At 38.0% G+C, this 15633-nt stretch overlaps 1 protein-coding gene across 2 annotated transcripts in view; it reads left to right on the forward strand.

Moving 5' to 3' along the window:
• The first annotated feature begins 674 nt into the window (after window positions 1–674).
• The window catches only part of vwc2l (von Willebrand factor C domain containing 2 like), a 40134-nt gene continuing 25175 nt past the window's right edge, over window positions 675–15633 (forward strand). The window contains exons 1-2 of one of the 2 annotated variants that reach the window (XM_048194334.1): window positions 675–1928; window positions 3293–3765. In XM_048194334.1, coding sequence (XP_048050291.1) covers window positions 3376–3765 — 390 coding nt within the window. In that variant the 5' untranslated portion in view covers window positions 675–1928; window positions 3293–3375. Of the gene's footprint in view, window positions 1929–3203; window positions 3766–15633 lie in introns of those variants that run through there. The other variant, XM_048194335.1, reaches the window with a different exon arrangement.

Consider the following 15633-nt stretch of genomic DNA (forward strand, 5'->3'; position numbering starts at 1 on the left):
ATGCTCACGTGCCCACTGTTGACACTTTCGGCGGTGGACAGAGGTCAGCATGGGCACCCTGACGGGTCTGCATGCAGCCCCATACGCAACAAACTGTGATGCACTGTGTATTCTGACGCCTTTCTATCAGAACCAGCATTAACTTCTTGAGCAATTTGAGCTACAGTAGTTCATCTGTTGGATCAGACCACACGGGCCAGCCTTCGCTCCCCACGTGCATCAATGAGCCTTGGCCGACCATGACCCTGTCGCCAGTTTAACACTGTTCCTTCCTTGGACCACTTTTGATAGATACTGACCACTGCAGACCGGGAACACCCCACAAGTGCTGCAGTTTTGGAGATGTTCTGACCCAGTTGTCTAGCCATCACAATTTGGCCCTTGTCAAACTCACTCAAATCCTTACGCTTGCCCATTTTTCCTACTTTGAGGACAAAATGTTCACATTCTGCCTAATATATCCCACCCACTAACAGGTGCCGTGATGAAGAGATAATCAGTGTTATTCACTTCACCTGCCAGTGGTCATAATGTTATGTCTGATATATATATATATATATATATATATATATATATATATATATATATATATATATATATATATATATATGCCTTTAAAAAAACCTTAGCTACGTGTAGAAGATCATAGCACCACAAGGTGTTTATTACAAAGAGACAGAGAGTTTTCAATTATCAGTCATTTACTGTCATGGTAACAGGGATGGCATTTTGAGATCGCCCTCTACTGACAAAGTTCAAATATAAGCTAAAGTAAATAAAAAAAGTGAAAAGACACTTACTTGTCCTTGGCAAGACACACAAAATAAATAAGTAAATGAATTTATTCAATGAATTTATTCAAGTTAATGCATTTGAGTTGATGTATTATGAAAAATGTCTAGCACAGTAAAAGTCAGCTTCACACATGTTCACAAAATGCACTAATAATAATGCCTGCTTTCCCCTCCTTCAGCTCACTATCAAATACAGTAATGCAGTGGCCCCTATGGGTTACCTTCTGCGCAACAATTTTGCATATTTTTCTGTGAACTCAGTTTACAATTAATCAGCGTATGCAATAAAATCTTCAAGTGTCGCAAAGATCCACTGTTAATGACCAAACTCGATTTAATGACTTCTTTTTATTTACGAATAAAAGAGTAGCAAAAATGTCCAAAGGTCTAGAGAGACTGTCCTGTTGCACGTTTCACAAAATCATGCTTTATGATTAGAGAAGCAAGGAGAAGACTGGAGCACGGGCAGTGCAGAATCGCGCGCTGTCCGCGGTGCTGAACTCTGGATCCGGCGCTGTCCGCGGAGCTGAACTCACTGAGGCGACCTATTGAAGATGAAACGCTCCTCTGTTCTCATTCCTCTCCGCACTCAACTTCGCAGCGCTGTCTCAGACGATGCTTTTCTGTCTGCTCTGGCGGCGCGAGCATCATGTAGATAAACTTACTTTCGCACTGGGGAAACGTAATGCTATCGCATCTATTCTCGTTTATTAACTTGACATCAAATTGTTTTCTCGGCGGAGGTGTCGAAGACCAAATGGCGTTATACTGTTCCACCTGCAGTATTTGGGAGTTGATTTAAATGCCGCGGATGACTAGATGATCACGAGAAGGAAGTACATTTGTACAGATGTTGTGGATCTTTTTTTCTTCCTTTTCCATATTGTGAGAGGACACTTAATGATCGGGGAAGGATAATTACGTTTCTGGATATGTCATTTCTGAAATGGGCATGATCAGCTTTCATTTGTAAATAGTAAAGACACTCGGATTATCAGTTCTCTTGGAGTAAGCACATTTTTTTTTTTTTTTTTTTTTGCACCAACTCGAATTGGAATGATGTTTTTTGGTTTTATCATCCCGAAGGTGCACTTGCTCGTTTGATTACAAAGTGGAACCAGACATTTCAACGCGGTAAGTCTATAGTCAAGCCACTTGGTTATTCGTGTAATACTTCAACGCAATAATTAATTAACAATAAACATAGCCATGCAAATACTACTTACTTAAATTGCATTTTTCTCCACATGCAAGGCAAACAGTCTCTGCACAGAAGCATTCAGCATGCCAGAGGCAGTCATTTTATTATAGACTAGACATATTGTCAATACTAGTCTATCTTTCAGTGTAAAAAGCAAACTCTTCCTTTGAAGTGCTTTCCTCTGGCAGCTTCTGTGCTTTTCTAAGTGCAGAATCTCACACTACTGTTCCGTTTTATGGTTAATTTCTCGTGCTTTCACGAGTGAAGAAGCATTTGGACCGAAGCCCATTACGCACTCGTTAATGACACAGAAACCGTGTCGTTTCTTCAGGGCTCTTGAAGCAGATGAAATTCAGAGCGTAGAAATGTACGGACATGGTCAATGCACACCTATTTGAAATGCTATGAGGAATAAGAAGCTGGGGAGCTACCTGTTGTCCCTGAGAAATAGACATCCTGGCTAACTTTGTTGAGCAATGTCTATGATGCGTGTGATTATCTGGGGGTTTGTTTGTGCTGATTTACTTTGTTCTTCGGGCTCTATTTTCTCGTACACACGTTTTATTTTTTGATCTTCACCACCTCAGCGTACTCACAGACAGCATATAGGAGGAAAACGCACCTCGTTTATGTGAGCTGGCTCTTTATCTATCTATGGCTGTCTTCGGCTGATAGTACATTCTGTATTGGAACAAATGACAGATCTTTACCAGAGATTAACCAGTATGGGAGAACGGGGAGTGCTGTAACACTGGGTGAGTTGTAACACCGTCAGTTTAACCAATTAGAAATGAGCGACAGGAGTGAAATCACTAATGGCCCCCATTACAGGACAAGAAATTTCACTTTCTTCAAAATAGTTTTTATGTCTAGTTTATAATTTGATTTGCAAATGTATTTAATTTGATATAAAACATGTCTTTTCTGATATCTACATGACTGACGACAAGATACTTCAGCTGTCTGGAACCAATATATTTGTAAATAAATTTGACTACCACAACAAATTCATACTAAAAAATTCAGTTGGTGTTACAACTCATATTAATATGACAGAACTCTATGTACCTGACACTAATTTATACAGTTTAGGTTTAAGTCATATATTTCCAAAAGTACTTTATAGCAGATAAATGCGGTTTGAAACATAGTGCCAAAAAACAAACAAAAAAAAAAAACTTTGTTACAACACTCCCCATTCGTCCCTATACGATGTTACTTTCCTCAGTAAACTGTGTCATATGATCATTAACGCATGTCCAGTTATCAAGCTACGGGTTGTTTACATTTCTTTCAGTGTCATATTTGCAGCATGGAGACTTACAACTTAAGGAACCTGAGACACTCTCCTTGAATGCGTCAAGACTGCCGCGGCAAAGGATGGGCCCTTTTCTCCCGGCGATTTGCGTCGTGCTGCTCGCCGTGAACGCCGCTGTCTCGCCGGCTTCTGTCGGCCCTGAGGACTATCCCGCCGCGGACGAGGCCGAGAGAACTGCCAACAATGACATCATTTTCGATGACTACCGAGGGAAAGGCTGCGTGGATGACAGTGGCTTCGTGTACAAGCTCGGGGAACGTTTCTTCCCGGGCCACTCGAACTGCCCGTGCGTGTGCACGGAGGACGGACCTGTCTGTGACCAACCCGAGTGCCCTAAAATACACCCCAAGTGCACCAAGGTGGAACACAACGGGTGTTGCCCCGAATGCAAGGCGGTCAAAAACTTCTGTGAATACAAAGGGAAGACTTATAAAATCCTGGAGGAGTTCAAGGTAGGATCACGCTGCCTCCTAATTACCTGAATAAGTATTGCAAGAATATGAGGTTATTTTATGGATGTAGCATTGCATTGTTTAACCCACACGCCTCTGCATTAATTATTATGTGCGTCTTGCACTCCAGCTGAAACTTCAACCATGTACAGTGGAGGGATTTGTTTATAAAAGGTCTAAATGGAAAAGGCTTTCCATTATTCTTGAATTGTGGGTGGATTGTACTTTACAGAGATTGAATTGATCAGGTCTGCAAGTTTCACAAGTCTGGCTCTGCATGACAATATCTTTCAAACTCTCACATCCTATGTCAAAATCGTAAGACAGAGTGAATCTTGCTTGATGTAGGTTTCAAGAATACATACACACTATCGCACACCACTATGTCCTCAAATACAGTAGTTTGTGTGGGTGGGTCCGTGCGTGAGTGCAGTATGGGATAGTTTTCTGCTTGTTTTACTCCAGCTCATCATAAGCCCTATCCATCACTATCAACTGTAATTTGATTAGAACTGTGCCACAGAAACAATTCACTTGACAAAGTAATCCATTTGCTTTGCATTTTCTCTTGACTTTAGATTCAAGTTATTTATATTGATCAGAGGAAGAAAGCAAACCAATCAATCATGCAACAAAGCACGGAAGCATTCTTAAAAAGACCCATCAGCCGTACACAGATACATGAGTGTTGTGCTGCATGATGAACCATTCTGCCAACTTGAGATTCAGAAGACAAAGAACTGACAAATACATTAGGCATTTACTGTAAAACTGAACAGTGAAATTAGTTAAAAGAAATGAGTTTGTTTCACAAAAATAATAATAAAAGTTGCGTGAACTCAAAATTTCATTGTAGTAAGCTGAACTTAAAGGGTTAGTTCACCCAAAAATGAAAATAATGTCATTTATTACCTCATGTCGTTCTACACCTGTAAGACCTTCGTTCATCTTCGGAACACAAGTTAAGATATTTTTAATGAAATCCGATAGCTCAGTGAGGCCTCTATTTCCAGCAATGTCACCAAACCTCTCAAGATCCAGAAAGGAACTCAAAACATATTTAAATCAGTTCATGCGAGTTCAATAGTTCTACCTTAATATTATAAAGCGACGAGAATATTTTTTGTGCGCCAAAAAAACAAAATAATGACTTTTCAACAATATCTAGTGATGGCCGATTTCAAAACACTGCTTCGAAGCTTTACAAATCTTTTGTTTCGAATCAGCGATTCGGATCGCGTATCAAACTGCCAAACTGCTGAAATCACGTGACTTTGGCACTCCGAACAACTGATTCGAAACAAAAGATTCGTAAAGCTTCGAAGAATCGTTATTTGTTTTTTGGCGCACAAAAAGTATTCTCATCACTTTGTAATATTAAGGTAGAACCACTGAACTCACATGAACTGATTTAAATATGTTTTGAGTTTCTTTCTGGATCATTGCAGAACATTGCTGGAAATAGAGGCCTCACTGAGCCTTCGGATTTCATTAAAAATATCTTAATTTCTGTTCCGAAGATGAATGGAGGTCTTACGGGTGTAGAACGACATGAGGGTGAGTAATAAATTACATAATTTTCATTTTTGGGTGAACCCTGTAATATGATTGAGCTGAGTTGAGTTGCAGCAGATTTCTAATTCCCAGCCTGCTTTGCGTCGGACTGTATAAATAAATGTTGAAATTAAGTGTTATTTTGTGTGTTTTGTACAAGATTAACATAGATAGACATAAGTTAGTGTTTAATGTTGTGTTATGTTGGGATTTACAGGCGGTTAGTTTTTTTAGGGTTACCATTGTGGTGAAGAGTAGAGCCTGTGGTTAGGTTGAGGATGGGCTGCAAAACTTTTAAGACCACTTACTGTATGTTGTTTCTTTGATAGTTATAATGGCATGTGTTATTTGCTAACATTTAACCAAGATCTGAATGTCATGTTTATGTAAATTAACATTTTATTTAGCATAAGTAGTCTATTAAGCACTTGCAAATAATAGATATTTCTCTGATACTATATAATGTATATAAAACATAACATAACTAATATCAACAGGACCCTTGTTTACTTGGACTGATGCATTTCTACCTGCAGGGATGCAAATAGCCAGTGGTACATATTTTATTTTCACATAACAGAAAGACTATCAGAAGTATTAATTCCCTAAACCACACAAAATGAGTTTTTTTTGTAACATTCAACATCAGAGAATTGAAACTGGAGGAAACACCAGGAAAGCGACTGATGAGATCACAACAGATGCCCTTGATCACAGAATTTTTACTTTCACCAACAGAGCTCATTTCCAGGGTTAACACAGGCTGTTTCAGCAACTGCAAAACTCAAATAAAAGTTTTAGATATCAACAAAGGGCAAAGCAATAAATCATCAGACACAAAATTAGTCTTTGGACTCCACCTCGCAAGTGCACCTCTCTTAGATTAGAGTTTCCAGCACATGTTAGCAACATTTATAGATTTAATCAATCTCGAGACTCTAAATTCTGTACCCTTCTGCAGCATTTTTGATTCAGTCTCAGTAATTTTGATGTTTAACATTAATTTTAATACATTCATTTGATTATTTAACATTTATAAATAATTTAATAACATTTCATATTAAAATTTGAATACTTATTAGTACTGATTAATGACACTGAGCAAAATCCTATTTCAAAAATGATATTTTAATATAAACATATATTAAGGAGAAAGAACAGACAGAACATACGAAATGTTCTTTGATGTTTCTGATCATTTATACTTCACTGGCCACATTGGTAATTATGCGTTTAATCTTAATTGTGATGCTTTGGATCTTTTTCATGGATTTGCACTGCATGTATCTTGAATCTTCTCTCTCCAGAGAACAAGATATCATTAGCATTCATCTCATGCTTACATCTGATTCATTGAGCTTAATCTTGAGATAATGTAAATTCAGGCCTTTTTAGGCAACCTGTCTCTCGACATTTAATGTATTGCAAAGATTATTATCTTAGACTATATTACTAGCAGATAAAACCCTGAACAATGTTTAATATCAGAATTACAGTGGGGTGGAAGGTCTACGTAATTCAGAGTTTCACACTGGGTGATGAATTTCCCATCCAGCAACATCTGATATATTATCACTCACCAGTTCTGTGGGGCAACACGGGGCTGGCTAGCTTTTGACAACATTTTATTGCAATACATAGTGTTTTCTTTGAGGTGTCAAGCTAAATTCAGTTCACAAACAGTACCTTGGCCTGTTTCTCTATAAACAAAGACTGCGTATTTAATTTTTTCAAAGGTTTTGAAATCCAACTGCCAATGAAATCAAAATCTATAAAAGTTAGAGCACTTAATTTAAGCACCAACATCTAAGGAATCTTTCTGTGGCTAACAAGAAACTTAAATGGCATAAATTACTTGGGAAAGAGTGACAAAGTCAAGCAGTTTCTTTGTAATTATGGTCTCTGAGACTTCTAAATCAAATCCATCTTTGTTAGGCGGCTGATTAGCCCTTTTGTGATGCAAGCACATGTTTCAGCTAGATGTATTTGCCCATGTAAGTCTGTTTGATAAAAAGATCAGGTCCATCAATACAGCAGCTCACCTGCATGTTCTCTCCAACCTTGAGTGGAAGGACAGCTTACAATCTTTTATTACCTTTAAAACCGTTTATCTGACGCTACTGATAATCTCCCGTCAGAAGAGACCCTGACTGAAAGCCCATAAACAATGCGAAGCAATTCATAACCAGCAGAAATCCGTTTTTGATCAGTTTCCGCTCTGAATTTGAGATGCGCATTAAGCAAACGAGGTATCATCGCTCAATAGCGTCCAGTGAGATCTCTTTGAATTAAAAGCAACTACTGAAGTCCAGCTGTGAATGGGAATCAAAGGGCATCACGGCTCTTGATAGCTGATCCAATTAAGAGAAGCCGACAGGGTAACCTTTGGTGTGGGCCACATTGGCATTTCCTCAGCCGTTCTTTGGCGAGGACTGTATTTACTTGGCTCGGCAGGAGTGGGAGGAGCCCCACAGAGATATGAATCTTACGCACACAGAGAAGTCTTTTCACTGTAGAATAAGGCAGAGCAATCAGTCAGCAGAGCTTTTTGTTGTTACTAATCACTGCAAATGACAGCCGAGTGACGGATTTCGAAATGAAAGAATCAAAGTGCATCATCAAAGCGATTCACACTCTGACCCATGCGTAACCCAGCTTGACCCGGCCAGTTTTGCGGCTTATTAAATGTCACGTTTCTCAGGCTGAGAGTGACTGAAAGAGCAACAGGATTTATACCAACACAACAGAGTTGATGACATCATTTCTAAAACATGTCTTGATTTTTACAATGTTCCAGTGAAAGTTCAGGAAGAGCACGTTCATATAATTCTGTCAATCGAATCCCTGAGAGAATACAGTATAACGGCCAATTATTTCACTACGCTCTTCCTGCACCTTTTCTCTCTGTGCTGTGAAGGATGAAGGGAGTATTAGGAAGCCAAACCAGCTCATTTAGATCATATGAAAATGTAAGATTTGTATATTATATAAAAATACAAGTTTGCAATATAAAGTGCAAGATACAGTGGCTCCAAAAAGTATTTATGCAACACCTAAAGTTGTATATCATTGGATTAGATCATTTTAAAGAGAAAAAAAATTAAATGTAAAACAAGCAAATATAGCATATGCATTACCTTTAAAAAATATGGGGTCAGTGAGATTTTTACTTTTAGAGTACATTAAATTGGTCAAAAGTTACAGTAAAGACATTTGAAGACTTCAGATGCAAAAGCCTCTAAGTTCCATCTGAAATTTTCTTCTAAAATGAGCATTTTTATCATGCTTGTATGTTTATGTTCAGTTATTTCACTTTAATGGCAATGAAAATGACCTATTAATTGCCATTAAAGTGAAATTACTGAACCTTCATTTGTAATGAAGATTTCTATTTAAATTCAAATGCTATTCTTTAGAACTTTATGATTGATCAAAGAAAAATGTATCGTTTTCACAAAATATTAAGTAGCACATCTGTTTTCAATATTGATAATAAGAAATGCTCTTGAGCACCAAATCAGCATATTAAAATGATTTCTAAAGGATCATGTGACTGAAGACTGGAGTAATGACTTCTAAAATAAATTACATTTTAAAATATATTAAAATAACTTTATCCAATGCAACTGTTTTACTGTATTTTGATTAAATGAATGCAGCCTTGGTGAACATAGGAGACATTACAACAATAAAAACTGAATTTAAAGGATTAGTTCAATTCAGAATTAAAATTTCATGATAATTTACTCAACCCTGTGTCATCGAAGATGTTTGTCTTTCTTTCTTCAGTCGAAAAGAAATTAAGGTTTTTGAGGAAAACATTCCAAGAGTTTTCTCCATATAGTGGACTTACCAATGGGTTGAAGGTCCAAACTGCAGTTTCATTGCAGCTTCAAAGGGCTCTACATGATCCCAGATGAGGAATAAGTGTCTTATCTAGAAAACAATCGGTCACTTTCTAAAAAAAAAAAAAAATTAAATACTTTTTAACCACAAATGCTCATCTTGCACTAGCTCTGCAATGTTCCTTGTATTACGTAATCATGTTGGAAAGGTCAAGCATGACGTAGGCGGAAGTACAGCAGTAGGCGAAAATCTCATTTTCTCCTCCAACTTCAAAACCGTCTGACATCTTTGTTTTACCTTTTTTGCAAAGGCCGTTTGACTCAGTCTTTGCATGTTCGCTTTGTAAACACATGCTTGGTACTTACACCTACGTCATGCCTTTCCAACATGATTACAAAATGCATGCCGCATTGCAGAGCAAGTGCAAGATGAGCATTTCTTTCAGGACCACTATCATCAAATATGGTTGATAATTGCATAGAGTTTGTATTGGCGGTATGGTTCTGTTCTGGGCAAGAACTCCCTGCGCATCAATGCAGCCTAGCATGGATAAGAGCAGGGAGAGCAGCAATAACCACCCTTAGGGTAAACAGAACAGAACCGACATATGCAGGTATAATTAATGTCAATAATTTAACATGTTCACATATTTCAAGAATTAGTTTGATTCAGGGGAATCATAAGGCCAATCGTGACCGAAGAAAGGAGGAGCTAGGGATGGTGGAGGGTAATTGACCCTTCGCAAAGACCCGCCCCCCTTAGTTACTGTTGCTTTGTCCGACAAGCCGTGGCGCCGTCACGCCACAAGCAGTGAAAAATACATTGAAGAGCAAAGAGGATACTGACAACACGTCGACAGACAAGACAATGCGGGTTACTTATGATATTAAACAAAGTCCCAGCTTTAAAACTGTGTAGTTATTGAAGAAATTCAAACAATAAAAACCGTTTTGTGGCTCTTTAATGTGTCGTGACCATGGTCGTGACAGATTGCTGTAGCGCCTCAGCTCAAGAGGCTCGTTAACCGATCATCTCTTCCTACTAGTCCATTTATAGCTCAAATAAACATGAACGAACATGAGAATGAATGTTGTTTCAAAGGCGGAAAGATGTCAATATACACAATTTTTCAAGTTTAACTCCACCGAGGTTAATCTTCTAATTACTGGCTGCTTTGTCGGACAAAATGGCGGATGCGGCATTCTGATTGGTTAGATCGCTTGTCAATCAAACTACCGGCGAAGGGTCAATTAGCTCCTGAGAAATGCAATGGCTGCTGATAATACTGAGGAGCTTATATATGGATGCTGGTGTCGTATTCCTGTAGACGTGAGTCACCTGGGAGTCAGCTGATGCGAGCTTGACTGACATGACCTTCCAGAACTGACGCTAATGCTGGATTTGTGGTTAAAAAGTATAAAATTTTTATTTTATTAGAAAATGACTGATTGTTTCACTAGAAAAGTCCCTTATTCCTCTGCTGGGATAGTGTAGAGCCCTTTGAAGCTGAACTGAAACTGCAATTTGGACCTTCAACCCACTGGTAACCGTTGAAGTCCACTACATGGAGAAAAAACCTTAATTTCTTTTCGACTGAAGAAAGAAAGACATGAACATCTTAGATGACATGGGGGTGAGTAAATTATCAGGAAATTTTAATTCTAAAGTGAACTAATCCTTTAATTACAAAAATTAACATAATTTAATACAAAAACATAATTTGTTTACAGATATACCACTTGGCTGAATAATTTGTAACTAATGCAATGAAAGTGTCCAAATACATTTTGTGGCCACTTTACACAAGAGCAAAATATGCTGTACTGGGAGTTTAAGAACATATAAAAACAATATGATTTTTACTTTAAGTGTTAAAATTGGGTGATTTTAGGGGGCAGTGGGATTGGGGTTCTGGGGGGTAGTGGTTCCTTTTCTGCTGTTGTGCTCTGAAACTTACCCTCAGTAGGTGTTTCACCTACAGGGCCCCCCTGCAGCCGTGGAAGGGAGCCACTCCACTGCCGCACCCCCAGCCACTGCTCAGCTGCAAGCAAGAGGCCGGAGCTATAGGGTGAGTTCAGATCCCAGGCAGAAAGGCTAGGGCCGGGATGTGAGCTCTGAACGATCCCGTCTGAGTGCCTGGGATCACCAGGAAGGGGAATACCTGTGAGAAGTGGTGAGAAAATGAAGATTTGAGGGAACGGCTTATAGATAATGTATGCAAAATAAAATTAGACATAACCTTTCATAAGGTCTTATATCTGGGCACCCTCATTGGATTTTTCTTGCTGAATCCTCAAGCATTCAGAGAAAACCATGTTTTGTAAATGAATCAGATAACACTCTCCATTCCTCAAGGTTTGGAATTGTCTTGTCACAAATATCGCTCAACGCTTCAACAAAAGAACAGCGTGCCGGTTTTGTTCGGCATCTCAGAACAGACGGCGGTGCATTTTTCATGCTGAATATTCAACGAGGAAATGTCAATTTAAATTCCATCAAAACCCAGGCAGTGTCTATCACTGTCATGAGGCTGCGACTTTATTAAAACAGATATGTAATCGGTTTAGCGCTTAGAAATGTTTCAACTATAACGTCTCTCTTTTTCTCTCGCACACACATACATGCAAAATAAGTTGCCCTCTCATCTGCATATGCTACATTGAGCAGTAATTAGTGACTGTACTCAGTCAAACTCTGACACCTGTGAGAGGAAATAGCTATAAAAAGCACCTGAAATGAATTGCTTAAATTGATTTTCCGATCCAACTGCCTGAGGAACATCATGGTTTTAATTTAAAACACTGATTAAAAGCTAACAAGTAGGCCAGCGGAAACTGGAACTATGAAATGGTTTCAGCAAGTTTAAACTTATATTCCAAATGCTTCAAGTTGAAATCACTTCAGTATCTTGATTTTCCCACCATCCTCTCTGTCTTGTGTATTCCCCGATCCTGGTGTTGTTTTAACATAGTCACATAGGAATGCAACCTTTGCAACCCACCGTGATCTTTAACATTTCTGAAGGCACTTCGCATGAGCCTTTTAGTCACCCCCATGTCTGGAACTACATTTCCCAGAATGCTGTCAGAATGATATAGCTCAACATCTGTGCTTAAACTCATGAGGATCTGATGACTCAAGCTCAGTGCATCTGAGTCATCAGTGGCACCATTAGTGAATATAACCGGTTTTAACATATTTTTTTTTTTTGCCACTTTAGAGCCAGCATGCCCACATGATTCAGGCCCCATAGAGGAAATCTTGTCATTATTTACTCACCCTCATGGTATTCCAAACCCATTTGGAATGTTTCCCAGTTGTTATTTTGTCTGTGGGACACAAAAATGAGAATTACTGTTAAACAAAATAGTAGTGACCATGTCTGTCAAAGTCCAATAAGGACCTAAAACATAGAACTTGTGTCATATTAAAGGTGCAATATATAAGAATTTTGCAGTAAAATATCAAAAAAAACACCAGTCCAGTGTTATATATTTTGTTCACTTGAGTATTTACAACATTCCAAATGTTTGCAACTATTGTGAGAAAATTGCCATTTTAACCAAGGCTCCGGGAGGTGTGAGGAGTCGCCTGTCAATTGCGTCATACCCGCGTTACCCTCGGTTTCCGGTTTTATTTTGTAGAAACCATGGAAACACCAAAGACGCTTTAATATTTACATGTTTTAATAAGCAAGGGAACAACTGTTTGGTTACGTTTATAGACAGAAATCTAATTATTGTTATATAGCTCAACACGTTTAGTCTTATTGTTTAAATCTAATTTTCTTGATTTTCTGCGAGTACCATGCTTTACCATGCCTCAAAGAAAAAGTAGCATAACATAGCATAATCAAATGCAGGTTTATTTTTAGTAACAGTGATACATCATTTTCTCCATCATACAATATGTTTTAAAATTAATTGCATGCCATTTATCAACACAAGCCATCCAGCATTTATTAATATGATATTCTAAAATCGATCTAGCTTACTGCAGTGTGCAACAGTGTCTCACAGCAGCCGGCGAGCGAAAGCACAGAGTAACGTTATTACATTTTCAACACTCTCAAATGTATCTAATATGATAAACAGAGTTGCGTTACCTCATACTCATGACCGGAAAAGCAGAAGCGGTGCCGGCGACTGTGGCATAATAAAAGTCCTGCTGCTCACGGAGTGTGTTGCGCGATCGCTCCAGCGGCCTCATTCAGCTCCCACAACACTTGGTCCTGCTCTGCTTCATACTACAGTAATGTTAATAATCACATCCATGAACATGATTTCTTCCCGAGTCCTATCCCAATTATTTTCCACCAGCCGTTGAGATGGAGACCACATGTCCCAAGATTCCGCGCTCAAACTTGGCGTCATCAAGCTACGCCTTTGTTTTGAATAGGCCTCTAGCGACCTCTAGCGGACAGAAAATATTACATAGTGCACCTTTAAGTCTTCTTAAGCCATATGATAGATTTGTGTGATTTGTGTTATCAGTTAATAACTATGTCTAGCCATTGAGTACGTGAGTCGTGCCTTTTAGATAATTTTTTTGTCCAGTTTAAAACTTGACACTCATAATCACTGTAAAACCATTGTTATATGGAAACAAGCTGCATTCAAAGTTCTCATTTTTTGTTCCATGAAAAATATAAAAGCATACAGTAGGTATAGGAAAAAAACAAAGGTGAGAAAATAATGTCATAAAGGGATAGTTCACATTTAAATGAAAATTCTGTAATCATTTACTCACCCTCAAGTTTTAACAAACCTGGGTGAATTTCTTTCTTCTTCTGAACACAAAAGAAAATATTTTGAAGTATGTTGGTAACCAAACAGTTAATGGATCCCACTGACTTCCATAGTATGGAGGAAAAAATACTATGGAAGTCAATGGGGCCCATCTGCTGTTTGGTTTGTTACCAATATTCTGCAAAATATCTTCTTTTGTGTTCAGCAGAAGTAAGAAATTCATACAGGTTCGGAACAACATGAGGGTGAGTAAATGACAGAATTTTCATTTTGGGGTGAAATATCTCTTAATGGGTTTTCATTGTGTGGTGAACCTTTTCTTTAATGCACATAAACAAACTAACAAAGCTTGTCTGCTGGAGCATTTAGACATTTAACCATCCCACTTCCCATTTAAACAAAAGACACAAACACTACAGTTCAAAGATTTGGGGCCAGAAAAGATCATTATTATTTTTTAATTAATACTTTTATTTAGTAAGGATGCATTAAATTGATCAAAAGTGACAGTTAAGACATTTATAATGCTACAGAAGATTTCTATTTCAAATAAATGCTTGAACTTTCTACACATCAAAGAATCCTGAAAAACATCTATCACATTTTCACAGAAATATTAATCAGTACAGCTGGTTTCAACATTGATGATAATAAGAAACTATACATGAGCTCCAAATCAGCATATTAGAATGATTTCTGAAGGATCATGTGACACTGAAGACTGCTGAATATTCAGATTTGCCATCAGGAATAAATTAGCTTTCAAAATATATTTAAATTGCAATAATATTTTACAATATTGCAGTTTTACTGTATTTTTGATCCAATAAATGCAGCCTTGTTGAGAAATCTTACCAACCCCAAACTTTTGAAATCTGTTTTCTTGTAGACTAGACAGAAATGGGAAAAGATAGTTGTGCTCAATAATTGCAAATTATCCCACAAATGAAGCATTTTGGCATCTCACATCATCTGTCACCAGCATTAAAATGCTTCTTCAGACCCATGCAAAAAGTACCCCTCCAAGGGCTCACCGCTAGCTTTTTAAGCAGTGATAGCAGACATGAGCAGAAGAGCTCTTGAATTTTGGATGATCTTGAAACAATGCAGGCCCAGACTGAAGAAGTCATTGTCCGTTGGAGTAGAAAAGAGTATGCTTCCTCATTCTCTGTGGCGTGACGAGATAAAACCATCAGTGTTAAACGGACTCACACAGCATCAACGAATCTAAATGTAACTGGTCAGGTGTAAAATTAGTCCTAATACTATAGGCGTTGCCTCAGAAATGAAATCTGTTTAATCACATGAGCCATGCAGTAATCAATGTAATCGGACAACAGTATGAAAATGTCACAGACACCCTTTTACACATGTAACCCTTTGCAGTTACAAAACACTGTTACAAAACACTGCATCTGCCATTAAATAATGTTCATAGTAAGATCACTACCTGCAGAATACCAAATATATCGCTCAGCACTCTGTCTTTGCTCCTGCAGTAATAATGTTATAGTATGTATATATTTATACAGCAGTAGCGGCTGCTATAAGATTACATGGGAAGCATGCCTTCTCATATGTTTTCCTATAAGTTGACCTTCTTCTAGCACTTATACTGTCTTTGGTACAGTTTTTGTCAGTAACAATGGATGACAGTGCTCTTTACTCTTTGAAAAGCATCAACCCATCATTTCATCATATATATATATATATATATATA

This window comes from Megalobrama amblycephala, linkage group LG6, assembly GCF_018812025.1.
Source record: "Megalobrama amblycephala isolate DHTTF-2021 linkage group LG6, ASM1881202v1, whole genome shotgun sequence".
Lineage (NCBI taxonomy): Eukaryota > Metazoa > Chordata > Actinopteri > Cypriniformes > Xenocyprididae > Megalobrama > Megalobrama amblycephala.